The sequence below is a fragment of the Equus przewalskii genome, chromosome 2 (assembly GCF_037783145.1).
Source record: "Equus przewalskii isolate Varuska chromosome 2, EquPr2, whole genome shotgun sequence".
NCBI classification, from domain to species: domain Eukaryota; kingdom Metazoa; phylum Chordata; class Mammalia; order Perissodactyla; family Equidae; genus Equus; species Equus przewalskii.
Window position 1 is genome coordinate 108,796,916 of NC_091832.1, and position 27,485 is coordinate 108,824,400.

Here is a 27,485-nt window from a genome sequence, read left to right on the forward strand (position 1 = left end):
CCAAAAAGCAAAAAAAAAATAATAATAATAATAAAAGTGGTACAGGTGGTTTTGCTGATCAGCCAGCATTAACAAGAACATTAAATCTTTGAGTGTTCTATTTTTCTTTTTTATGAATAGAAACTTATGTGGTGATGTTGCAAGGATTGGTAAGATGTCTCTTTAATTTCAGTAAGTTAGGGATGACAGTGTAAGTATATACGTGGACACGGATGTCTTTCAAAAGTTGTTGTTGAACACACATTTATTAAGAGCTTTCTCTGTGCCAAATAGTTTGCTTGGTGCTGAGGACACAAAAGTGAGCACTGACATGGTCCTCACACACGAGGAGCCTTTATTGGGGGAGACCTGACATTTTAACAAGTCCTAGAAATTGCTATAAATGCTAAGATAGTACTACTGGGAATTTTCAAAAGAAGGATTAGCCAGTTTTTAGGCAGGGTAGGGATCAGGAAGAACTTCCCAGGAGATTCTTGACTTGAGACTTGAAAGATAAAATCAGTTTCTGCCATTTTAGGAATAAGGGAAGGGGGAATGATACTGCAAGTGGTTTGAATAAAGACAGGTTTGTGAAATACCTCTTCAAGCAGCTAAAACGAGGAGCACAGAGAACAGGCTGGTATCAGAGAGGTGGACAAGGGCCATTCTTGGATGGGATTGTGTATCACTGAAGGAATTTGAACTTTATTATGTACACAGTGGGGACCCACTGAAGGGTATTCAGAAGAGTAGTTCTATCATCAGGTGGAAACATTGTTCTGGCTGCAGAGTGAAGGATGGATTGAAAAGGTTACAGCTTGCAGCAGCAAGGCCATTTGGGAGAACACTGCAGTAGTCCACACATGAAGTGACACATTAAAGCAAGGTTTCCCAAGACTTTAACACTGAGATTATTTTAAAAAGAAATTTCTCTGTTGTAATAATGTCCTGTTTTTTTGTTTACTGGCTGAAGACCCAAGTTTTTATTTTGTTTTATTGAGGTCATATTGGTTTGTTTAATATTGTGTAAATTTCAGGTGTACGTTATTATATTTGTTTCTGTACAGACTGCGTCCTGTTCACCACCAATAGTCTAGTTTTTATCTGTCACCATACATATGTGTCCCTTTACCCCTTTGGCCCACCACCCACCCCCTGAATACCTTTTTTTTTTTGAGGAAGATTAGCCTGAGCTAACATCTGCCACCAACCCTCCTCTTTTTTCTGAGGAAGACTTGCCCTGAGGTAGCATCTGTGCCCATCTTCCTCTACATTACATGTGGGATGCCTGCCACAGCATGGCCTGACAAGCAGTGTGTAGGTCCACACCCGGGATCTGAACCGGTGAACCCTGGGCTGCTGAAGCGGAACATGCAAACTTAACTGCTGTGCCACCGGGCCAGTGCCTGAAGACCCAATTTTTAAAGAATGTTGAATATATTTAACAGCCAGTTTAGATGCAAGGATTATTTTAGCCAAGTGTCACAGCTCTTTTTCAAAGAATGGAAAATATTGTTGCACTAGAAACTTTTTTTTAGGTTGAACAGTAATGTAATTATTGGAAAGGATATAAAAAGTTGACATATGAAGGGAGTCTCATAATGCAAGCTTAAAAGTTGAAGCAACATAAGAGACTGCATTAAAGAAATATAATAAACTCAGATGCCCAGTTTATGACAAACTTTCTCTAGACCACTGCCGTCTAGGAGAAATGTAATGTGAACCACAAACGCAACTCATATATGTAACTTTCAATTTCCTAGTAGCCACATTAAAAATAACCAAACACATGAAATAGTATATTTTATTTAACTTGGTATATCCAAAATATTATCATTGCAAAATATAAAACTTGAGATATTTGATATTATCTATCGAGATGCTATATTTAATACTCTTTTTCTCATACTAAGTATTCGAAATCCTGTACATGCTGTATGCTTCTAGCACATCTCAATTCAGACTAACCACATTCCAAGTGCTCCAACAGCCACATGTGGCTAGTGGCTACTGTACTGGACAGTGAAGTTTAAGATAATTTCTTAAATTCCATTCCAAAGATTTATGAAACATTTCTAACTTAGTCGTTATTATGCATGTTATTCTCTGTCTCCCCCTGCTGTGAATAAAGGGTATTCAAGGACAAGAATCTGCATGTTATTGTTCACTGATCAATCTGAACCACCTAGAACCGCGAAGCCCCGTTAAGCAGGAATGCAGCACGTTTGCTGATTCAGTGAATGCACATATATTTTTAATGTATATGACTTTTTCCATGAGAGACTATTCAATTAAAATAGAAACAACATTTACTAACTGAGAGCTCTCAGCCTGTTTTTCAACCAACATACCTTGATTCTGATACATCTGCCTCGAGCAGAGTTCCAGCCTCAGCACTACTGACATTTGGAGCTAGATAATTCTTTGTTCTAAGGGGCTGTCCTGTGCGTGGTCTTCTATTCACTAGATGCCTGCAACACACATAGACACACCCCAGTTGTGACAACCAAAAGTGTCTCCAGACATTGCCAAATGTCATCTAGGGTGCAAACTGCCCCCAGTTGAGTAGTGGCCTAGAAGACATGACGTGACCCACCTTCTGGTTACTTCCGCCTTCTCACTGAGGATTTCAGCACCTCGCTCACTTCCCCTTCTGCCACTGCTGACGACCTTCTTAATGACCTAGTTTTCAACACCTTTCCCTTTTAGTTCCCTAACTTCCTCACTCACAGTGAGCATGGTCTCCACTTCATCTCAGCCACCCACTCCCAACGGGAGACCCAGGCCGCCAATTCCCCAGATACTACACACTTCTGAAATTCTGATTTCAAGCATCTCATACTTTACTGCCGCCTATCTTTACAGTTTTACAGCCCTGCAATCCTTCAACCCCACTGGACTTTAATCCTTTGACTCCACTAGTGTTTTCATTTCCATCTCTGCTTATGACTTCCCTTCTTATATCCAGAGATACCACAATCACTCTTGCAAAACCTCTCAATCCTTTCCTTTTATCTGCCAAAAGTGGTCAATGCTAAAAAAAGAAAAAAAAAGAGAAAAGTAGGGCAGATTAAAAACACTGGGAGTGCTGGAGGATGAGAGGACAAGGAAGGGTGGACTGCAATTTTACATACGAGCGACAAAGTAGGTCTCATTGAGGTGACATTTGAGCAAAGATCTAAAGAAATGAGAGAATATAATGAATATACGTTGCCCTGAAAAGAGAGTTTTGGTTTGCATTCGTTCACAGGAAAGGGGAGTAAAGTGGATGGGGCTGAATGCTCTGAGGGGTTCAAAGATTGGACCTGGTTTCTGCCCTTGTGGAGCTCCATGATGAACTAACAACCTTGGAAATGACAGAAGAGCGAAGACAGCAAATACAGGACAATAATTTTGCCCTATACTATTGTACTTGTTTTGATCCTTTTTCATTTGGTGGGGAAATGACAGGTTAACGATTAGCCCTTATTTTCCATTCATCCTCCACATTTGCTCCTTCTCAGAAAATAGATGGTAACCTGGACTAAATAGTGAAACAAAGGAAGAAAAGAAGTGTTGACTCTCGGTTTCTAGTACCTTTAGCAGTGGGGTTGGAGAAATGGAAACAAAGGTTAACTTTACCAAAGGGGCTAATGATTTGGAAGAAAGGCTCACGGTATCCCTGTTAACCTTCCTTGCTGACAATTACGTTTCCAGCATTTGAAACAAGCCTCTCATTAGCTCTCTCTGCCTCTCAGGTATGGTAACAGCACTAGGAACTACGCTGTTCGGGTTGGGGATTACCACACTCTGGTGCCGGAGGAGTTTGAAGAGGAAATTGGAGTTCAACAAATTGTGATTCACCCGGACTATCGACCAGAGAGCAGTGACTACGACATTGCCCTGATCAGACTACGAGGACCAGAAGAGCAGTGTGCCAGATTCAGCAGTCACGTTCTGCCAGCCTGTTTGCCATTCCGGAGAGAGAGGCCACAGAAAACTGCCTCCAACTGTTACATAACAGGATGGGGAGACACAGGTATTGGAAATCATACAAAGGAGCAAATCACATCTGGGCACCTTCTTGTGTCTGGGATGATCTGTACATTTGACGTACAACGGGTAGTAAATTTTGAACGGGTTCAGACTTAGTTGTTCAGAAATTCTGCCAAGTGTGAGATGCATGTATGTATAATGGATTCAGATTAGAACTTTAGCACAAACTGACACAACTCAGTTGCCTGTAGAGTTTAAGGGGCAGAGAATCCTCTTACTTTTAATTCCCCAGACTAGTGAGGTGACAGAAGAGATTGGGCCTGGCTGTCTCTATTTTAAGAAGCTTTCCCAAGACCTTGATGTAGCTACCCCAGCAAAGGGCTTTGGTGTTTGATGTTTTTTTTGTAATGGAGCCCTTTATCAAACTAAATCTTAGGGAGAATTTCTAAATATGCAAGACAAAAGCAGAGCTGCTGAGGTTGAAGTGGAGGGATCCAACCCACTCAAGTTTCTGTTTCATCCCCTGCTCTCCCATTCTTCCCACCTCTCAATCCCCAGGAATAGTGTTCAGTTTATGCTCTTCTCAGGCAAACAGCCTTCTGTATTGTCTTGCTGTAGTTGATTCAGCATCTATCACCTAGTGTTTGCTTAGGATGGTTCTTGAAACAAAAGAGCTAGGTTTTGCCTGGATTAGGTGCTTGATTCACAAATGACTCCTGAATAAGGAGAAATGAAAGGTTGACTGCTCGCCATCAAAAATAATTACACTGATAATTCTACTCTTGTAAAGAGCATCATGTTAAGTATTTCTACAGGTGATAATTTCAATAAGGTTTCATTTACTAAATATAAACATTTGTGTTCATTTTATCCCATGCTACATTAACTCTGGACTTTAGACTTATCCTATTTCATTGCAGCAACATGTAGAACACCTGTAGTACGTGTAGAATACTGAAAAAGCACTGGGACCAATCCTGAGATAAACCGTAAAGAGGAACCATTTCCTGGATGACAGGGAGTAAATGCCTTCTCAGCACACCCTGCTGAAGGATGAGGCGAATCAGCTCTAAGGCTGAATATACCTGTTAGAATTATGATCACTGCATCAGGAAGGTCATCACCTTCCCGTGGACACCACAGCTGAAGAAATGACTAGGGAAGTATATTTCACAGAATGCGTATTATTATGGATGAATTATTCCAGATGAGTATTTAGGATCAGGCCATAATGGTGGGAGTTAGATCCAAGAAAAGGCTGTCATGGAGGACACTCTATTATACATTGTAGCCACTAAATAAAGACTGAGCAGCTTACCAGGGAATAGGGGACACTAACATCCAGCGGTTAAACCTAAGCCAGTCTGTATACAGGAATGTGTTGTTTCTGAATCATCTTTATGAAATACCACGTTTCTATTTAGAATAGTTCCCACTTTCATATGCTTATTAATTCTCAAAATTCAATGAAGTAGATGAATCTTAGGGGAATGTTAATGCAAAACCAGCATGAATGCATCCTCAGCTTTTTAATATACAGAATTCAAATACTAAAAGCCTGCACAAATGCTCTCAAAAAATTCAGTACTGAGAAATAGATGAGTGACGGGTAAGAGTATGCTAAGTACAAACACTAAAAAAGGCAGCTAATGCCATTTACCATTTAGTTATCACTCATTTAAACTACACTAATGCCACCATAAGGCTTTCCATTTCAAGACTATTAAATGTTCATTAAACTGTTAAATGTAGCTCTTTTCTGTAAGATCTTTAGCTGGAATCTAACTCAGGTATGTCGTCTGACAGGACGAGCCTATTCAAGAACTCTGCAGCAAGCTGCCATCCCCTTACTTCCCAAGAGGTTTTGTGAGGAACGTTACAAGGGTCAGTTTACAGGAAGGATGCTCTGTGCTGGAAACCTCCTTGAACACAAACGTGCGGACAGCTGCCAGGGAGACAGTGGAGGACCACTCATGTGTGAACGGCCAGGAGAGACCTGGGTTGTGTACGGGGTGACCTCCTGGGGGTATGGCTGTGGAGTCAAAGATTCGCCTGGTGTTTATACCAAAGTCTCAGCCTTTGTACCTTGGATAAAAAGTGTCACCAAACTTTAATTCATGGAAACCTCAATAGTATTTAAAGAATCTGTTGGAAAATTTTCAGCTTCCACTATTAGCACTCAGCCAGAGATGATAACTGACGGAGACTGAGATGCACGATTCTGCTTTGTGTTGTGACAAAAATTGTGTAGCCCTTTGCTGCTTCTGAGAATTTGTGAACATTTCTGGTTACAGACACCTCAGTGTAATACTTATTATCCTTAACTAGCATTTGCCTACTCAAATTAGTTTCACTGGAGATGCTCTTCTTTACTCTCACCTGAGCCTTATTTATCTCTTCTGCCTATTTCTCAGCATTCTCCAGAGATTAATATACACTGTGCAGAGAAGTGTTTTCATTTATTTGGATTGAGAACTCCTTAGAATTGAACATGGTGTATGGATTCATATTAAGTGCCCACATTTAACATAAAAATGCCCTTTACTACACTCAAGGTAAGAGTGGCACTGTTTATGTAATTTTTAAGCTCAGATTCTTTTCGAAAGGCTGACAAGATATCTTCACACATCTATCTCTGTAGCCTTTGTCAAGTGGGGAAACCGAGGGCCAAAAAATAAAGAATTCCATGATAAACCTAGACTGGAATAAGATCAGTCACAATACATTCCTGAATGAATGGCAACCAGAGAAAAACACATCTAGCTACCTGTGTATGTTACAGCAAAATTTGAATTCCTGGTAACACAGTAAAGAATGCCTTCAAGTTGTTGGATGCACCACGTAACTTATCCACCTTATTTAACATTATCTACTCATTACTTTTAACTACTTCAAACCGGTAACTTTGTAAAATAAGAAACGTTAACTTAGCATCATGCTCCATTGTTTTCTGTACAATGATATAAGAGTGCCATCTACTGCAACTTTCTGGTAATTGACTTCAAACTGTAGATTTCTAAGACTATCCAGGTACAGTCCCATTTAATAGAAATACACCATTAAAAGTGCTTTCCCTGCCTACATAGTGGGGAAAAGCTCTGAATAACTATTTGTTTCAACTGATTTAATTCACACCAGTTATGTTAGGCACTGCATTAAGTGGCTATGCACTTCATGTTGATTTATAAAAGGCCGCTAAGACTTTATGGCATTCCTAGTTTTAGAGGGCAAACGGAGACAGCTGGTTAAAGGCTAGGACTCCAAACTCCAGAAGAGTCCCAATGCTGGCAATGGTATTCCTCCCCCACAGTTCTCCAGTCTAAAGGCAAGTTTTCCCTCTACCTCCCAGAGTTGCTTACTATGCACCCTTCAAGGACATTCTGGGCAGCAATGCAAAATCTTTGTCCAAATATAAAAGGTATGCCCCTCACGATACTGCAGCAATCCATACCACATATGAGAATGACTGCCAATATCGAGCCCTTCCCCAAATCCCAGCTAGTTTAAAGACTCATATCCAAGGGATAGAAGCATAAAGAGGTGAAGAGGTTGGCCTGAACTTTAGGATTAACGGTGCAAGTAACTCTTAAGTGGCTAAGTCGCCAAGGAGGAACTTTACCCTTCTGCATCAAAATGTCTTTTTTGTGAATCCTCAGCTTTGTAAAAAATTGGTGCTGACCTACAGGTGCTTTACAGTTTACTACTTTGCAGAACTGCAATGCTACGTCAGGTAGAAATAGCAGTAGACTTTTTTAAAAGCTCATGATTTTGATAAAGGAACTTTTTAAGCATTTACATCCAGAGATAACGACAGCACATACATGTACAACGGCTTGGGAAAATTGTGCGATACACGTGGGAAAAATGTATCTTTACTGCAACTTTCTTACAGGCTGCCCTTATCATTGAACTCCAGTGCTGGTGCAAGCAACACACTGAAATTTTACCCAGACCAGAGATTGGCAAACTTTAAGGACGGACAGTTGACAGGTGGCCTACAATTTGCTCAACCCCGAAGTAGAATACTTGGTCCATAAAATATGCCTTTATTGTAGCTGTTTTTCCTTGTTAAACCTTAAGTGCGACCTTTAAAAGACATGAGTGTTCAGTGCACATTTGTGTAAATAAAGTGCCTAGCTTTGCACCTTCTATAGTTGCCTTAATCTTTTGTGGTATAAAAAGACTGCTGTCTCCCTTAGTGGTAAACTGGTTTTTATGCGTAAGTTTTCCCCAAATGCTGTGATACCTTACAACAATCTTCATGTTACCTCCACATGAGCTCCTAACAGTAGACAGGGAGACAGTCTGTTTACTATTACTATTATTTGTGACTGACTTTCCCATATTAATTATTCAGTCAGGGAACACTGATTATCCGGATGAACCAAGAATTTTATTTAATTATAACAAGGAAGCACTCACTTATTCTACTTAAATACCATACTTAAAAGTAACATTCATGCTTATATTGAAAATAGACATTTCACCACACTCAATCCCCGAGCTGTTGAGATTTAAAATCGTGCATGACAGTGCACGGCAGGATGCTATTTAAGTTTCCACCCATCACTTTGGATCTAATACCTGCAAGAGAAGAAAATCAGCTTTAGAAAACTCTGGTCCGTGTATTTACTTCACCGTGCTGAGATCGTAGCAACGATTTCTACTTTCTACTCAGCTGGCCCTTTAGTCTTTCAGACTACAAAAATGCCAGCAAAATGGGCCAGTTTTGGCATTCCAATCCCTTAGCACTAAAAGTTTCATTTTAACTCCGAAATATGAGTACAAAGGAACGTACCTGGTTGTTTCCCATCACTCATCGGAACCATCAGTTCAGCTTCCTAGGAACATTTGAACACTAGTTAGATGTACGCCCAATAACCCAGCACCCTCCAGATTTTTACAGGTGAATGTTACTTGTGCAAGTCAGAATCTGATACCAATTAAATGGTGACAGCTTTGCCAATAAACAAGAATATGCTCTTCCATGGCTAGGAAGGGAGACTGCCACAGCTGACAGGTCCCAAAGACACATGGAGATTCACAATCCCAGAACTGATCAGCAAGGACAACTACAGGTACTACTCACCATCTGGATCAAACCGTGGCGGGAATCTGCACGCGCTGTTGCTATGTAACAGCGGCGGCGTAGACTGAAGATGGCCACGTGACAGAGAGTGAAACTAATGACTTTCTTCCCGGAGCCATCCGGACACTGAACCTGCGCCCGAGGCCCGCGCTCGGCCTCCACTCAGCGCCCAGGGCTGCACGTGGCCGCCGCGCGACCTAATGAACCCGTAAGTCCGCTCAGGCTTCCGAACCCAGAGGCTTTCAAAGCCGACCACAATCTATCACTACACAACTCTTGAATCTCCTGCATTGTCACTAGGCGAAAAAGTTCTGTCCCAATCATCATTTAGCGCGCGGACACGACCTCGAACTTTCACCCGCACTCAACGCCTCCCGGATGTGAAAGGCCGTGTCCGCCCGCGCACGCTCTCTTATACCGCCGCTGACGCTATTCCGGGGACGCGCCGCGGGGGGCGGGGCCCACAGGACTTCTCCCTCCGCCCCGCCCCCGGCACAGCTCCGCCCCTTCCGTTGGCCACCTCCTTCCAGATGGCCCCTCCCTCCTGTCAGCGTCGTCCCCACCTCCTGGCGCATGCTCTATGTTCCGACAGCAAGCCTGGCCTCCGATTCAGACGCATGCGCACACCGGGGGGAAACGAAAAACTTCTCGCGAGACCATGAAATCCAGGCGCTGGCGAGCGCTGGTTTCCTGAGCAAGGTGGGAAGTCTGTGCTCTTTCCCGTTTGCTCTTGTTCTAAGCTTCTAAAGTCACCGTTGTCTCCAGAGCGCCAGGTGGCTCAGTTCTCCGCTTCTTAATCTTTCCGTGGGTTAAGTTTTACGGAACTGGCTGTTTTTTTTGGTCTGTGCTGATACACGCTCCGCGTCTCCGTCTTCGCTGAAATTGCTGCTCCTGAGCGCAGGTGTCGAGAGTGGGCTCTCAGTGTTTGTGTCTTGGTGTCTTTGGTCAAATATCTTGGGAATATTTGCACTCGATGCTGAAAGCCTCGCCAAAAGGCTGTGTAAACACGATTGTCAGAGAAAGGGCCGGCTGCAGTCAGGACAGGCCGAGCGGCCGCTTGTGCGGTGGCGTGCAACGTTTAGGAGTAGGTTTAGTCTTAGACACGTGCTGCTTAAATGCTGCTAAATTTCTTTTCTATTTCCCTTTATGTTTTTCTCCGATATGCAACACAAAGGATCGAGGTGAAGCTTTTACCTTGTGGACCGTTGGGGGCGGTACGTTGCAGCAGTTGCTCAGGGAAGATGGTGTCACAGGTCTGGTGACTAACGTGCCACAGCAGAGACCCACAGGAGCTTCATGAAATCACTGCGTACTTTTTTAGGGGGGAGAACGGATTTAATAAGAGCAAAAGTTGCTATTATGGTTAGTCTTGGAATGGACAAGTTTATAGGAAATTTAACTTGAAAGATCCAGAGCTGTTTCCAAGGCTGCCCTTATCGCACCCTCTTATTTTCTCGCTGCATCTCACTAACCAGCAGAACCATTCAATAGCAAGGCTTCAGTACTGAATCACGTGGGGACTTTTGCCAAATTAGACCATTTAGAATCTCTCACTCTCCATCCGTATTACTTTGCTAGGGCTGTAATAACAATACCACAGACTGGGTGGCTTAAACAACAGGAATTTATTTTCTCACGATTCTGGAGGCTGGAACTCTGAGATGAGGTGTCCACAGCTTGGTTTCTCTTGAGTCCTACCCCCTTGGCCTGTAGGTGGCCTTCTCCGTGTGTCTTCACATCCGCTTCCCTCTGTACCTGTCTGTATCCTAACCTCTTACAAGGACACCAGTCATATTGGATTAGGGCCTGTCCTAAAGACCTCATTTACCTTTAATTACCTTTTTGAAGACACTGTCTCCAGATAGAGTCATATTCTGAGATACTGGGGATTAGGACTTCGACGTGAATTTGGGCACAATCCAGCCCATACACCATCCACTTATGCTAAGTTATAAAGTTTTACTGAAGATTTTTAAATGAATGCTTCCATTAGGTTAAGGGGCTAAAACATCAATGAATGAGAGAGTGTGTGTATGTATATGCCTGCATTTTTTGTAATGCTCTCTTCTCCATCTTGAATTTTAATATCTTCCCAACTATTTATATTTGTCAAAATTGTACTCAGCTTTGAATGCTTTACTTAAATATTACTTGTTCTATGAAACTTTTTTGTTACTCCAGCTGAATTTGATTTTTCCCTTTTTGCTACGCTATAGTACTTAACTTGCATTTTTCTTGTGGAATCTTTATTATCTTATAAACTTGTGGTGAAGGATTGTGTCTCTTATTTGAGGTGCCTAGCATAGTGACTTGCGTTAAATGAGCACTCAATTGCATTATTGGATGCTTTGAGGTATGCAATATATATTTCTGGAATTGAGAAAGTTTTATATTTTAAAAAGCCATTTCTCTCTAGGAGGTGGAGTTAATCCCCCTTCCCTACCCCAGTACTAACTCGAGTGTGGGCTGTGCTTAGTGACTTGCTTTCAAAGGGTAGGATAAGGCAAGAGGGGGAAAGCATAACATAATAGTGGATCAATCCAGCAAACGCTACCTAGGCCAGATGATCAATGTTAACATCAGTGATAAATCATTTTGATAGTGTTGTACCCTGATAAGATGTGATGAGAAGAACGCTTCTCCTCCCTCTATGTTATTTTTCCCTAAAGCTCTAAGGCTAAACATGAGAAGAATATCAGAGGAAATCAAATTGATGGACATCCTACACATTTCTTAACTGGTACTCAAAACTGTCATGGTCATGAAAAGAAAAGTCTGTGAAATTGTCACACCAGAAGAGACGAGACATGATGACTAAATGTAATGTGGCATCCTGGCTGGGATGCTTAAGCAGAAAAAGGATATTAATGGAAAACTAGTAAAATCTGAATGAAGTGCGGAATTTAGTTAATAGTAATGTGCCAATGTTGGTTTCTTGGTTGTGACAGATGTACATGGTATTGTAAGATATTAACAAGAGGGGAAATTGGATGAGGTGTGTGTGGGAACTCCCTATACCATATTAACAACTTTTCTGTAAATCAAACTATTAAAATAAAGCTTAAAAAAAGCAATTATAACTTTGTAGTCTGTTGTATTTTCATTTTAAGACAAGTGGTGCTTTACTGATGGTTTCCATCTACTGTTAGTGTGACAGCTGACTCTGAGATGGCACTATTTCTAAATTTGTGGAGATTTGAAATCAAATCTGATGAATTTAGTCACTATTCAACCCAAATCTTTGAGACTTAGAATACTCATGAGAGAGAATGTGGTAAAAGAAGAATTAAAAATTGATTGTAAATAAAGGTTGGTTTAGGAATTTTAAAGGTAGAATACAAGATGAAGCTGTTAGAACTGATAAAATGATGACAGGACAATATTTCCATTCTGCATTTGATACATGAACAGAAACAGCTCAGCTCGTTATAGAAAACTCGTGCTTCTGTCTACTCTGTTTCCTTTTTCCTCTTGTGGTTTCAGTATAGAAACTATGGTAATAATTAGAAACAAAATCAACATAACTGACATCTCTCATGTGAATGTTGAGATGAATGGGAGCAAATATAGCCAAGTAATAGCCTATGGGCATATTTGCATTTTAAAATACTTAGGGAAACTAAACTTGCAGTCAGTGTGTACTAGCGATGTGATCCTGCTGTTCAGAAAACTGTAATAAAGGTATACTGTCTAGAAGAGAGGAGATGAGAGATCTCCCCTGTCTGTACTGGAATATTCTTTTCAGTTTTGAACACTTTGTTCACTTGTTAAAACATTTACAAGACTCCAGCAAATGTTTATTGAGCAGACATGGCCTTGCCTCAAAACTACAATGGAATTGATTAGCTTATAGTCAGTGATATCACAGTTTTTCCAAATTATTCAAAGCTCAAAGCCTAGGAGTCAGCTTTGATGTCTTCCTAGCCTTCATTTTCTGTTTAACGTATATCTGTATTAGTGAATGTATTGGTTATCTTTGCCATGTATCAAATTAGCCTAAAGCGTGGTGGTTTAAAACAATAAGCATTTATTATCTCACATAATTTCTGTGGATCAGGAATCCAAGAGCAGCTTAACTGTCTCAGTGTATCTCCTGAGGTTGCAGTGAGGATGTTGTCTGGGGCTGTGGATCCTCTGCCAAGGTGGCTCCCCCACAAGCTTGGCAAGTTAATGCTGACTGCTGGCAGGAGGCCTCCTTTCCTCAGCGTGTGGATCTCCATGGGGCTGGTTGAGTGTCCTCATGATAGGGCTGCTGGCTTCTCCCAAGGCAAGTTGTCCAAGAGGGGAAGTCCCGATGCTCTTTATGACCTAGTCTGAGAAGTTAGACATTTGTTAGAAGTGAGTTATTAATTCCAGCTCTCACAAAAAGGGAGGGAAATTAAGCTCCATCTTTTAAAAGGGAATATAAAAATTTGTTGACACAAGGTAAAACGGCCACAGTCAGAATGGGTGAGGTTGTGTTGAAGTTACAAACAATCCAGAATCTTTATGGCTTAAAACAACAAAGGTTTGTTTCTTGTCATACTCTTGCCCAGTTTAGAGACTCAGGCTAGTGAGACCATCACCATTTGTAATGTTTCTAGGCAACGTGAAGGGAGAAAGGAAGGTGGAGAGTCACACCCTTGTTCTTAAAGGCTTCCGTTCTGAAGTGTTGCTTGTCGTATTGCCTCATATTTCTCGGACCAAAGCAAGTTGCATGGCCACAGCTAACTTCAAAAGGGTGGGGAAATGGAACCCTACCGTGTGCTTAGAAGGAGGAGAATCAGAATATCAGTGAACAGCACTAATGATTTCTGCAGTTGCCACATTATAAACTTTCTTACAATTATTTTTTGTATTTACCTTTTCCTTTCCTTTTCTCTATTGTCATAACTCTCATCTAAGACATGTCTGAGCTGTCTGCCTACTTTTCTAACTCCCCTTTTCCAATCAACTGAGTATATTCCTGAAAGGTTAAATTTCCTGAAGTAGCATTTTCTCCATGTTAGTCACTTGCTCCAGAAACTGCAATGGCTTCCCTACTGATGATCAGGTCCACTTCCTAATCCCTGGCCACAATACAATTTATGTTACACTTAGCAAGCTCCTTCCTATTTTTGTTCATGGTATTTTGTAGCATAGACTATATTTCCTATGCCTGTGGAGTAGGCAGCCTTTTACAAGGCTCCCAGTGATCCCCACCTCATGTTCCCCTCTTCCTTATGTAATCTCCATCCCTTGAGTGGCAAAGTGATGAGACGTCACTTCTGAGATTAGGTTATAAAGGACCCTGATTTGTTGCTTGCGTTGATGAAGCAAGCTGCTATTTTGGAGAGGCCTATGTGGCAAGGAACAAACAGTGGCCTCTGGCCGGCATCCAGTAAGGAACTGAAGCTGTCAGACTAATAGCCCACAAAGAACTGAATCCTGTCAACAGCCAGGTAAGTGAGCTTGCAAGGGGATCCTTAACGAGTCGAGCCTTGAGACGACGACAGCTCCAGCTGTTGACTGCAGTCTGTGAGAGACACTGAGGCAGAGAAGCCAGCCAAGCCATATCTGGATTCCTGACCTACAGAAAGTGTGTCAGATAATAAATATTGTTTTAATTCAGTAGAGTTTGGGATAACTTGTTATTCAGCAATCGATCACTCATATACTTGGCATGTTCAAGGAACAAAAATGAGACCAATTTGATTGGAGTGGGGTAAGCAAGTAGGAAGTGAAGTTAGAAAGGCAATAGCAGGCTACCCAAGGCCTTATAAGTTGTTGTGCAGTTTTTAGGTTTTTTGGTGTAAGCTTGATAGCCATTGGAGAGTTTTGAGTAGGGAAGTGAGGTGATCTGATTTCGGTTTTACACATTCTCTCTCAGAGTTCTGTTGAGAAGAATCAGAGTAGTGGTGGGGATAGGGTTGGAGCAGGGGAACCAGTTAGGCTATAATACAAATGAGGGAATGGTCTTGGCTTAGTGGTACTAGTGGAGGAAATAAATGATTTATTCTGGATTTATTTTTATGATAGAGCTGACAGTATTTGATGACAGATTAGATATAGGATATAAGAGAAAGGGATATATGGGATATGAGAAAAATGACTTCAAGGTTTTTTGATTATTTGCTGAGATGAGGATGCCTCAGGGGTAGCAGGTTTGGAGGGAGGAGTTCTCAGAAGCACATTTTTGTACACGTTAAGTTTGAGATGTCTTTTAGGCATCCAAGTGGAATTGTTGAGTAGGGAGTTTGATATATGAGTATGGAGTTCTGGGGAGAGATCTAGCGGGAGAAACAAATGTGGGAGTTGTCAAAATACAGAAAGACTTAAAACCATGAGATAGGATGTTAGCACCAAAGGACAAAGTATAGATAGAAAATAGCATCAAAGACTGAGCCCTTGGACGTATCAACATTCATCTACCAGGAAAAATAGCAGGGACCAGCGAAGGAGGTTGAGAAGTGAGGCAAGGAGAAAGCCAGTGGAGTGTGGTGTCCTGAAAGTCATGAAGAAAGTTTTTCAAATGAGAGGGAGTGATCAACTGTTCATGATACAAGTAAGATGTGAGTTGAGAAATGACCACTGTAGTTAGCAATATGAAGGTCATTTGTTAAGAACAGTTTCAGAGAGAATGGGAGAAGAATCGGAGACCTTGGATTTGGCTAACTCCTCATTTGAGGAGCTGTACTATAAAGGGGGAGAGAAATGGGGCAATATCTGGGGAGGGCTGTGGGATCAAGAGTGGATTATGTTTAAGCCTGGGAGAATGTAAAGCATGTTTGTATTCTGATGGGAAAGATCCAGTGGAAATGGAAAAATTGATGATGCGGGAGAGATTTGGCAAATTGCTTGGTTGATGAGGTGGCATCTTGTACAGAAAAGAGAAGTTAGCCTAAGACGGTAGTTCAGGCTGTTCATCTGTGGAAACAGGAGTATATGGATACAGATGCTGGTGGGTGACTGAATTTGGTGGTGTGAACTTTTGAATGTTTTCTTCTGTTAATTTTTTCCCTTTTTCCCCAGAGTAATAGAAAGCAGGGTCATCAACTGAGAGGGAGAATAGGGGTATTTGAGGAGAGAGGAGAAGGTATAGTTAGGAGATGGTGTGAATAGACTAGGAAATGCAGTAGGATTCCTGGGCCACTTTAGGGGCTCCCTTGTAATGAATTTAAATGAAAAAATTAACATGATTGCATATTTTCTCCACGTCAAGCTCAGCTGCACAGGTGTAGGTGTGGAGCTGACAGAGAGTTGAGATTAACAAAGGTTGGGGTTTGTGAAGAGAATAAACAATGTCAGAGAAGGGAAAGGGAATGTATGCCAAGGAGTCGGTCTAGGGCTATTGATTTGCCACGGAATGTAAACGAGATAAGGAAGGATAATAACACATGAAAAGAGGGAGGACATTGAAAATGTAAGTAGGATTAGTGGATTCAGGGGTGATGTTGGGTCAAAGGAATTTTGGAGCTAGGTTACTGGAGTAAATGACACCACGAAATGTCTATAATGTATAATATTTCTTGGGAAGTTTAGCAAGCGGCATGCTGAGCCTTTTATAGTTTAGCATGAAAAACCGTGGGGTTGCCCAGGTGTTCTGTGATCTGACCTTGGTCTCCAGCACCTCACCAGTGACTGCCTGACTTGGTTGTGGAAACACGAATGTTGATGAGATGCTGCACTCATATTTCATTAAATGTTTAACATCTCAAAAGCTGGACTTTTTTTCCTTTCCTTCCCAGATAGCTTGTTATCCTTGATCCTTGGTTTAATCTATTTACTAATGAAGCCTTTGTTTTTTTTGGATTGTATGCCTTTATGCAAAAGAAGGTGGTTTATTTAATATTTAATATAGCAATATAGTATATTAAAATGGAAGATCTTATTACTGTTTTAGAATATTAATAAACTAATATTTGTAAAATGTTTAATGCTTTTATGCTAGACACATTAAAATAATTTGAAAATTAAGTGATCACTTGCTAAAATTCTCTTTACTTGTTTTTCTTTTCTTTCCCCCATAATATACTTTATAGATGTTTCATGATGTCAAACATTTACACCAGTACTCAGATCCAAAATCCCTTTGACCCACCGTCCATAAGGATTATAAATATTTTTGTTAGTGAAAAGATAAGCTTATGTTTATGTAAAACAATGGAACGAAAATTCCAAGGAGCATCCAATTTTTGAGGCCACTAGGTGGCTCTGCTACCCTATTATTTAGGTCTGTGTTTAAAACCCTAGACAGTTTTGAATTAAATACATTCATTTATTATTGTGTATTAATGTATAAATGAATGTGTAGATAATAACATGAAAATGTTGGCTCTACCAACCTACCCTCTGGACTCCAGTTTTATATAATAAATATCTATAGTGAATATTGAAAACCTCAGATTCGACCAGAAGGGAACAACTTTCCCCAGACAGAGATTCTGAGAATATAAGTGAACTGGCACTGACCTTTTTTATATGCAAACTTGACGTAGAGGTCTTTTAAATAGTAAATTAATCAAGTAGAGATTTAATTCATTTCCTGTTGTCTGAAGTATTTAAGTTGATACATTTTTGAGGTGAAGTATATCACTGTAGACAATGATTCTGTTGGAGAAGTGAACACTTTCTTCCCAATCTTCCAGAGGACAGGACATCATCGTATTCATCTTACCTTGGTTGTACTCTACTCGGTATACCTTCAGTGAATGTTTGTCAAGTGAGGAAGCTGGGATGATAAAAGTGAAAAAAAAATTCTGGGAAATTATATGCAATGTTCAAAATGAAAAATGAATTGCCATTTAGTATATTAAAGCAGAAATGACAAATGTGATTTGGCCTTGGGTACATCTTACCTCCGTCTCTGCCATAAGTTTTAAATTGAGGGGCTTTTCCCCCTTCCTACAGGAATATATTTCAAATTTTATAATGGAAATTATTTCACAGAGAACATTTTATGACAAACTTTGGAACTGGTCCCTGTTAGTCACTATTTACAATTAGAATAGATCTTCATTGTCTTGAATCTCAGTATTAGAGGTTTATATTCTTCATGAGACAGTAAGGACTATATTGATTAATTTCTGTTTGATCATCAAAGAACTGACAGGGCTTAAACAATGCTCTCTAAAAAATTTTTGCTTGATCTGAATCTAGAAAAATCTTACTCTTTTTTTTTGAAAAGTAAAATAAAAGACTTCAGATGGTATATGAGAATACTCCAATTTAATATATAAGATGTTTTAGTAGTTATTTCTTAATTCTATCCAAGTAAATTTATAGAAAATTAAATAGAATTAGAACTAGAGAAACGACTTTTATATTTCTCTATTTTGAAACCCTTTTATTTGTATGATAATTTATGTAAATGGCAATCTTTCTTAAAAATCAGAAGAGTCTTAAAAGAAATCCCTGGAATTCAGTAAATTTGATAAAAGTGTTAAGAATTTTTGAACATTCGTCATTCTTTAGGGCACTGGGCAGTAATGACTGAGAGGGTCTAAGAAGGGAAATTATATGAAATGAGCGGACACAAAAGGGGTGCTTAAAATAACAGTTATTTGATATTATTACCTCAGGGAGGTAATAGTAATGATAATAGCTAATGTTTATTGAGTACCTTATATGCTCATTAATTAACTCATTTCATCCTCACAACAGTCATATGAGGATGTACTGTTATCTCCATGTAACAGGTGATAAATTGAGGACAGAGAAATAATGTAATTAACCTAAGGTTAGGCCTGGGGTTTCAGTGTAATCTGACTGGCTCAGAGTCCACACTCTTAATTGGTGGTGTGTTGTAAAGGAAGAAGAATGATATTAGAAATGTCGACGCAAATAATCCATAACCAATCTATAAATCAAAATTGGGATGAGTTCATTATGAGCCAGAGCTGAGGACTAGCCCGGGGCCTTCCTTCCCCAAAGAAGGAAGGGCATGAGAGAAGTGGGATGTACAGAGTGGTTATATACCCTCAAAGAGCACATATCACATATGATAGGAATGTCCCTTTTACGACCGTCACGAGATTGCCTAGCCAGAACAGCACAGTGACTCACACAGCAGGTAGCAGGGTCTGCCGTCTCAATGGACACAGCAGGTAGCAGGTCTGTTGTCTGGAGCTGAGTGGTCACAGCAATCGTTTCCTAGCCTAGGGGGAGATGCGTATCCTTAAGGAAATGTCAATGTGAGGGAAGTTGTGTCTTTATCGTTTTTTTTTTTAAGGAAGAGTGGCCCTGACCTAACATCTGTGCCCATCTTCCTCTATTTTATGTGTGGGACACCTGCCACAACATGGCTTGTAGGTCCATGCCAAGAAGCCAAACCAGTGAACCCTGGGCCAGTGAAGAGGAGCACACAAACTTAACTGCTATGCCACCAGGCTGGGTCCGTGCATCTTTATCTTTTTTTTTTTTAAAGATTGGCACCTGAGCTAACATCTATTGCCAACCTTCTTTTCTTCTTCTTCTTCCCAAAGCCCCCCAGTACATGGCTGTTTATTCTAGTTGTAGGTCCTTCCAGCTCTGCTACGTGGGACAGCACCTCAGCATGGCCTGACGAGCAGTTCCATGTCTGCGCCAGGATCCAGACCGGTGAAACCCTTGGCCGCTGAAGCGGAGTGCGCAAATGTAACCACTTGGCCATGGGGCTGGCCCCCCATGCATCTTTTTCTTAAGGGCATTTGTTCTTGTCTTTGGGACATAGCAAATGCTTAAAGCAGATATACAATGCATGCTAAATGGCCATGTCAGGCTCTTTTGGAAAAAGAAGGTCAGGCCAAATTAGTTTTACAACAAATGGTTTCCTCACATACTCCAATATATCCTATTGCTTGCCATTTGTTTATCAGGTATAAGATAAATATAAATCTGGGCTCAAATCTTTGACTTTGCTTCTTGTGTGACCTTGGGAAAGTTATTTATCCTTTCCAAACCTGTTTATTCATCTGTAAAAGGAAGCTAGTAGTATCTTCTTTTAGTAGTGTTGTTAGGCTAATTTCCAAGGTTTGTCTGATAACTAGAAAGCACTTTGTAAGGGTTAGGTTTTTTTTGTCTTACATTTAAAAATTATTTTGCTAATTTTAATTTTTTTTAGGAATTTTTTAATTATTTGTCTGAATTTTGTTTCTTGTTTAGAAGAAAGAGCTGTAAGTCCTTGTATGATTGGGAAATATATATCTTTGTTAATAATATTTATTGATTTGTAAAAAGTTCTGATTTTTCTAACACTTAAATGTAGGAAAATGTGCAGTGTTAAAACTACCATCTTTTGCCTTTCTTTCTTCCCCAGTTATTTGTTAACTAATTCATTCAACAAGTATTTATTGAGCACCTGTTATGTGTCAGAGACAAGACACATAGATATGGGGATACAGTGATGAAAGAAAACAGACAAGTACACCTGCCTTCAGGAAGCTTATTTGAGTGGGAGAAGACAACAGATGTAGTAAAATCAGTAAATTATATAGTTAGTTATGAGATCATAGGTACTATGGTAAAAAAATTAGCTCAGAGTAGGGGGAATCAAGAGTGCTGGGGATGGAAGAAAAGGGTGAAATTTTATATCAGATTGTTGGTGCTGGTCTTTTAACAAAGATGACATTTGAGCAAAGACCCAAATAAAGACCCACGAAAGGAGTTAGCCATGTGGCCATTTGAGGGAATGTCCGCAAGAAGGCTCCAAGATAGTCCACAAGGCGTCCAGTGCAACTGATGCGGAATGAGACGCGGAAGGAGAGGAACTGAGCTCTCCAAGGCGATGGATGTCACATCACGTAAGGTTTGTACTGTGACTGAAAAGGAGAGCTGTTGCAGGATTTTTAACAGAAGAGAGCTTTGACTTAATATGTAAAAAGGTTACTGTGGGTGTTGAGTTGACAGTCGATTCTAGGGGACAGGGATGGAGGCAGGGAAGATACCCCTCATAAAGACGATTTTATCTCAGAACAAGGTGGCAGTGGTGGACCTGGAGAGAAGTGGTTGGTTTGGGATGGAATTGAAGATGGAGCCAACAGGATTTCCTGATGGATTGAATGTGAAGTGTGCCAGTCGAGATAGTGACTGTCCTAACATGTTCACAGGTTCTGCCCTCACTCCAGGCAATATTATACAGGGGCCTGACCTGTAGGGTGTGTCCACCACAGGACAGCAAAGATCATTCTGGGGGAAAATCAAAATCTGCAGTTTTGCTCCATCTGCAGACTCAAGCCTGCTATGTCACTGTGCCAGCCCTGGCTCTTCTTTTTTTTTTTTTAAAGATTTTTTTATTTTTTTCCTTTTTCTCCCCAAAGCCCCCCGGTACATAGTTGTATATTCTTCGTTGTGAGTCCTTCTAGTTGTGGCATGTGGGACGCTGCCTCAGTGTGGTTTGATGAGCAGTGCTATGTCCACGCCCAGGATTCGAACCAACGAAACACTGGGCCGCCTGCAGCGGAGCGCGTGAACTCAACCACTCGGCCACGGGGCCAGCCCCAGCCCTGCCTCTTCTTAACGGAGGCAGAGTCTGTCAGTGGTCTCAACCCTGCCTGTTTGCTCTTTTTCCATGAGTCTCCATTGTTGCTAATTGGACCTAGGATTTAATGCTTATATAGTGAGTATAAATTCCATAATCCACAACCTGTGCAGAAATGTAGCTCTCTTTAGTTTTCAATAACTACCCCCATTCAAGATGTGTTTCATCACTTTGGGGATTTTTAAGTTTATTTTAGGAAGATCCAGTCAAATTCAGGGTTCTTCTCTCACTTTTTTCCCAAGGCAGACGTGACAATGGACATGAGGGAGGAGGGCAACATCTGGGCCTCAGCCATCATCTGTCCTTCGCGGGCACTGGATAATCTTCGTCAAGTTCGGTCTTTGGTAACTGGCCTCTGGCTTCCATGGTCTGGGCTCCCCCCATGCCCTACCGTCATCAGTCTGTGCAGGTCAGTAGGTGTCCTTCTGGTCCCAGCTGCCTGGGCCCTTTGGATCCAAAGGCCTGTTCTTAGTGACTTCTGCAGCTTCTGTGGAGAATGGGAACTTTGATGTGTTCTTCTGGGCCACGATGGGACCTGTGCAGTCTTAGGCCACATATGCCTAGAGCACCATCCACTATTTTTACTATTTTGCTCCCACACCATAGGTGGGCAGAGCACATAGAGAATGTTGCTACTTTGCAAAGATTTAGATGGAAAGTAGGACACAGTTTTCTCAACTCTTGGATCCTCAGTCTTAAAGAAAAATCTCTCATCCTTTCATTTTCAGGACTCAGTTTAGCGGCAAGGAGGAAGGGCAGGAGGAGAAGAAACTCATGCTCACGTTTACCTCTCTTCTCCCTTTCCGGCATTCCTTCATCTCCAGCCAGGCAGCTTCCAGTCTGGGAGTGGAATGGGACAGTGGTAGGAGGCATAGTTTGGCTTTCCTTCTATTTTCTTTCTAGTCTATTGTTTATGGTGTAAGTCTTGGCTTTTAGTTCTTAAATTCCTTCCCAACTCCTATGCCAGCAGCTCTCACACTTTTTGGTCTCAGGATCCCTTTACATTTAAAAAACTTGTTGAGGACCTGAAAGTACTTTTGTTTCTAAGGGTTATATCTATCAATATTTACTGTATTAGAAATTTAAATTGAAGAATTAAAAAATATTAATTAATTTAAAAGTAACAAAAGCAAACCCATAATAGGATCATGGTTTTAATGAAAAATAACTATGTTTTCCAAAACAAAAAAAATTAGCAAGAAGAGTGGCATTGTGTTATATTTTTGCAAAGCTCTTTAATGTTTGGCTTAATAGGAGACACCTGGATTCTGATATCCAATTTTGCATTCATTCTGTTTAGATACGTTATTTTTGTTGAAGTATGTGAAGAAAATCTGACCTCCCACAGAAATGTATTTGGGAAAGGGAAGTGTATATTTATAGCCTTTTCAAATAATTGTGGGTATTTATCTTTGATACTACTCAAAAGCTTGACAAGTGGTATTTTCTTAAAGGATATTTGTAATGTGGAATCTGAAACCAAATCAATGAACTTTTCCTATTCTGCTACATTGAAAGCTATTGCTTTATCTTGCCCTAAGAATACATCTTTTACCATTATAATGATTGTACCGTGTATAATGATTTTGTAGCCTCATGCATTCATCATTTGGAAAATATTGTTTCACTGGGTTATGCAGATCTTCCAAATGTTGATACATTTCATTATATAATATTAGAAAATCATATTTGTTAATATCACCATCAATCTCATCAGAAAAAGTATTTAAATATTAGTCTGCTGTTCAGCTCCAGTAGCAGATACAAGTTCTTCAAAATCCTAATTTTCACTTGAAAGCTCAAATTTTATCATTGGCAATAAATACTGTCAATTGTTTTTCTTTTTTTTTTGCTAAGAAAGATCCACCTTGAGCTAACACCTGTGCTAATCTTCCTCTATTTTCTATGTGGGTCACTGCCACCGCATGGCCACTGACAAGTGGTGTAGGTCTGCACCTGGGAACTGAACTCAGGCTGCTGAAGTGGAGTGCACTGAACTTAAACACCAGGCCACAGGGCTGGCCCCTCAGTTGTTTTTCTTGAAGTGACACACTTACTTTGTTCATTTTCAAAAAAATGTCTGCCAGTTCCTCAAGTCTGAATAACCATAGTTCTCTGTCAGTCATTCTTTCAAGTAAAAATGATGTTCCACGAATAAAGTAACTATTTCAATGTGCAACTCAAACAATTGCTCAAGTGCTTTTCCTTGAAACAGCTCTCTCCTTCAGTGTGTAGCAGAGGCACTCAAGGCACACTTCACCTTTTGTCACAGAGAGTAGTATAAAGACAGGTACTCAAGGATCGAAATTTAATATTAATAATCTTTACTGTTTCATCAAAGGCATTCTTAAGTGAAGCTGACTTTTTTTAATGAGTGTGTGACGGTGAAGAATACAATGACTACTGCTACCTATTGCTATTACTGCCTTGATTTATGTTAAAGCATTAGCTGTTTTACTCATTATTGCTAACACAGAATCAGTGAACATATCAACACAATGACAAAGGAAGAGAATAAATTAATATTATTATGAAAATAGTTTTAGGGGCTGGCTCTGTTGCTGAGTGGTTAAGTTTGCGCACTCCTCTTCAGCAGCCTGCGGTTTGCCAGTTTGGATCCTGGGCTCAGACAAATGCACTGCTCACCAGGCCATGTTGTGGATGCATCCCTCATAGAAGAACTAGAATGGCCTACTACTAGGATGTACAACTATGTACTGAGGCGTTGGGAAGAGAAAAAAAAAAACAAGAGGAAGATTGGCAAAAGATGTTTGCTCTGGGCCAATCTTCCTCAACAACAAAAAAAAATGAAGAAAAGAAAATAGTTTTGGCCTTGCAGACTGGCTGAAGGGACTTGGGTCTGCCAGGAGTCCACAGACTACACTTTGAGAACCACGGCACTACAATTCTAAGTTAGGCTCTGCACCACGACAGAGGCCTTACCTATTAGTCAGTGTCCTGGATGACATCCGACATCTGATGCTGAGGTCAGCTGCTGCTTAGATCTCTTGCCTCTGCGATCATCTGTTAGTCCTGAATATTTAAACTTATTTTTTTACATGAGAGATTATTGCTGGTGTGGTTCTTATAAAAGTAGTACATGCACTTGGAAATAAAAATTCAAATATTTCTCCCTGGTCACACACTGTCAGCCCATTTATCAAAGGTAGGTCCCTTTTACCGTTTCTGTTTAAGTTGTGTTGATTACCTCTGTAATTCCAACTATCTTTCACTTTCATTTCTTGGTTTGTCAACTTTAAGCAGGATCTGTTGGCTCTGCATGTGAAGGATGAGGCCTTTAGCTCATTTATATTGTTGTTCCTCATTTACACTCTTGTTCATCTTCCTGATTTTTGAGCATACATTAATATTTTCATTTTTGTTTCTAGCTCTTTTTGTTCTGTTGGTGTCTTTAAATAATGCACTTAAACATGGATTTCTGCTGAGCTTACCCCAGGCCAAAAGCCCAACAGTGTTATCTGAAGAGAAGTGAGGCAGGGGAGGTTGAACTACTCAAACTCGGTTTCTGCTTCCTACCTCACCACCTGGATGATTCATGGCTCCTCCCCCGTGGCAGAATGTGTGAGAGACGGGAGAGTCCGGGGTTGCGATAACTGATGAGAAAAGAAAGCAGGGGTAGAAGCCGTTCACAGTGATCACGTTTGACTTCTTCTGTTGACAGATGAGGAAATTGAAGTCCCAAAAGGAAAACTGACCCACCTAGTGTTATTTATTTAAGAACAGATATTAGACTCCAGTCTAATCTATCCTCTTCGCTCTTCCTGTTGTCCTGAGGACATCCCTGTAACGAATCGGGAATAGAAACAGTACGGTTTTATCAGGTTGATCATAGATGGGAATAAGAATTTGTCAGTGTTATATTTTCATAGCTTTTTATTGTTTTTTAAAATTATAATCTTTAATTTCTTACATTTGTCAATTTATTCATTTGTATATGAAGTAAATTTTATTTTTTGATAGTATATTGTTTGTGGGCTTTTAAGAGTTTTGTTTGCTTTGAAGAATACAAATTAAGTTCTGGAAAGATACACTAAAGCCCTGAGAGCATAGAGCATCTCGAGCTTGCATTTCTCTTCAAAGTGGTTGAAACTGAAAAAATTCAGATGCAGGATGTTATTTACCAAATAGAGAAAAGAAGACCAATCTTCTCTGGTCCCACTGTATAAATTATGCATAATATTTAAGAGCAAGATCTGGTTTCCATTTCAGTTATTGATTTGAAATAGAGCATTTTGGCATCAAAAGTGTAGACAGCAGGCATTTCCTGCACTTAATTTATTCCCTCATAACCAAGAAGCAGCTTGATGTAGACAGTTTTATGTAAGATTTGTCACAGATTCTGTGTGCTTTGGAAATGTTTCACATTTCATTCAGCTTAATTCAGTTTTCTGTATGATAAAATGTAGGCAAATATATTCTTCCTAACAATATCTTGGAGACTTTATGCTGTGAGTATTTAATTTGTGAAATTTGCTTTGACTTCCTTGAAAGGGATTGCTAGGCAAATAAAATATTTGACTTGAATCTGGCAAGTGAATGTCTTCTTAAATACTTATTGACAGTATTCAGGATTTCTGTTTCTCTAAGAGAAGCTCTGAAGAAGATGGTGAAAATGTAGCTGGTTCCAATTTTAGTGATTTATTAATCTTTCTATTTATAACTTTTGGGAATAGACTGAAAAATGATAGAAACTCAAAGATTGATAGTTGTAGGATTAATGGAAGAAAGTGCAAGGGGAGCTCAAAAAATAAATTTTATATACTAATAAATAAGGAATAAATTCTTTGTGACATTTGTTGAGTGCTGAATATATAGAGAACTCTTAAAGACAACAAATCGAGGAGAACAAATGGCAAGAACTAGCAGTAGCACCAGCTGGGGGGAAGTGGCCCCCAAATTCTGTTAGGTACCCTTCACCACAGGTGAGAACCTTACTTGAAGTAGATTCTAGATTTTCTTGGGAATGGAATCAATGTTACATTCTGTCTGTAGCGTTCATCCTCAAAGGTCAAATTCATGGCTTGAGCCCATGAAATTTAGTCTGTTCTTAGGTAAAGTAAGTAGAGAGAAGGTGACACTTCAAGCCAATACAGAAATAATTTGTTGAGGATTATCCACCAGAGGTATTCATTGCTCTTCCATGACTGCCAACTATTTCAGGATGGTGGTGTGCGTGGAGGGTGGGGTGGGCAGGAAGAAGGCAGCAGCTATGTTGTAGGTGGTAACCAAGCAGAGTCGGCTTTGGCAGAATAGAACTCAACTATACAGTGTAAATTGAAATTATAGAAATCCCTTCATCCTGAAATATTTGAGCAGTTTTGTGGCTCCTCATTAATGAGCCTTGGGGCTAAAATGTATCTTCTGGCACTTGCAGTGCTGGTATCTATGGAAAGCATAATATTATAAGTCACGAACATATAATGGGTTTGGCTTATTAACCAGTCACCAGTTGGTCCCGGAGTAGATGGAACATAGGATGGCATATTTAGATAGAAAATTGGGAGTCAGACGTATTCCAGATTGGAGAACTATGTGTGTGGGAGACAAGCCTATGGGGAATCATTTGGTGCATGCAGGCTGGGTGGGTTATAACATGAGAAAATCTCATGTCGAGAAAAGAAAGGGCCTGGAATAGAGAAAATGCAGTTTGTGAAAATGTAGATAAATGTCTAACTCCCCCCACCCCTTCTTTTTGCAGAGATTGTTTTGCTAGATTTTTAGTAGACATCTAAGACTAGCTAACAGCTTTCAGAGTTTTAAAGAGAAGGCCCACTTGTGGGGAGCAGAGCAGAGTACTGGGGATAAGAAATGCAACAATCATTCGGGTTCTCAAGTCTAAGTTAATAGCTGTGTGTTTCTCTTCTTCTCTTATTCTAGGGTCCCACAAGTGACCCTAGGAGCTTCTTGACATCTATGAGGACTAAAAAGAAAAATTACTAAAATTGG

At 40.3% G+C, this 27,485-nt stretch overlaps 1 protein-coding gene, 3 long non-coding RNA genes and 1 other non-coding gene across 11 annotated transcripts in view; 3 read left to right on the forward strand and 2 right to left on the reverse strand.

Moving 5' to 3' along the window:
• Window positions 1-8,103, forward strand: part of PRSS12 (serine protease 12) — a 70,968-nt gene extending 62,865 nt beyond the window's left edge. For 4 of the 7 annotated variants that reach the window (XM_008530027.2, XM_070609244.1, XM_070609238.1 and 1 more), the window contains 2 exons: window positions 3,717-3,997; window positions 5,761-8,103. In XM_008530027.2, coding sequence (XP_008528249.2) covers window positions 3,717-3,997; window positions 5,761-6,068 — 589 coding nt within the window. In that variant the 3' untranslated portion in view covers window positions 6,069-8,103. Of the gene's footprint in view, window positions 1-3,716; window positions 3,998-4,874 lie in introns of all 7 variants that reach the window. The other 3 variants (XM_070609243.1, XM_070609240.1, XM_070609239.1) reach the window with 2 other exon arrangements.
• A 222-nt stretch (window positions 8,104-8,325) lies between these two features.
• Window positions 8,326-9,492, reverse strand: LOC139081831 (uncharacterized). The gene is made up of 3 exons (XR_011537244.1): window positions 9,044-9,492; window positions 8,753-8,795; window positions 8,326-8,538 (listed from the first exon to the last, which is right to left on the reverse strand). It is a non-coding gene; the product is annotated as an uncharacterized lncRNA (long non-coding RNA).
• Window positions 8,863-8,993, reverse strand: LOC139082149 (small nucleolar RNA SNORA24). The gene has a single exon (XR_011537876.1). It is a non-coding gene; the product is annotated as a small nucleolar RNA SNORA24 (small nucleolar RNA).
• Window positions 9,493-9,654: 162 nt separating the features above from the next.
• LOC139081832 (uncharacterized) lies at window positions 9,655-12,123 on the forward strand. The gene is made up of 2 exons (XR_011537245.1): window positions 9,655-9,944; window positions 10,218-12,123. It is a non-coding gene; the product is annotated as an uncharacterized lncRNA (long non-coding RNA).
• A 10,123-nt stretch (window positions 12,124-22,246) lies between these two features.
• Window positions 22,247-25,501, forward strand: LOC139081835 (uncharacterized). The gene is made up of 2 exons (XR_011537249.1): window positions 22,247-22,380; window positions 24,908-25,501. It is a non-coding gene; the product is annotated as an uncharacterized lncRNA (long non-coding RNA).
• Window positions 25,502-27,485: the final 1,984 nt, after the last annotated feature.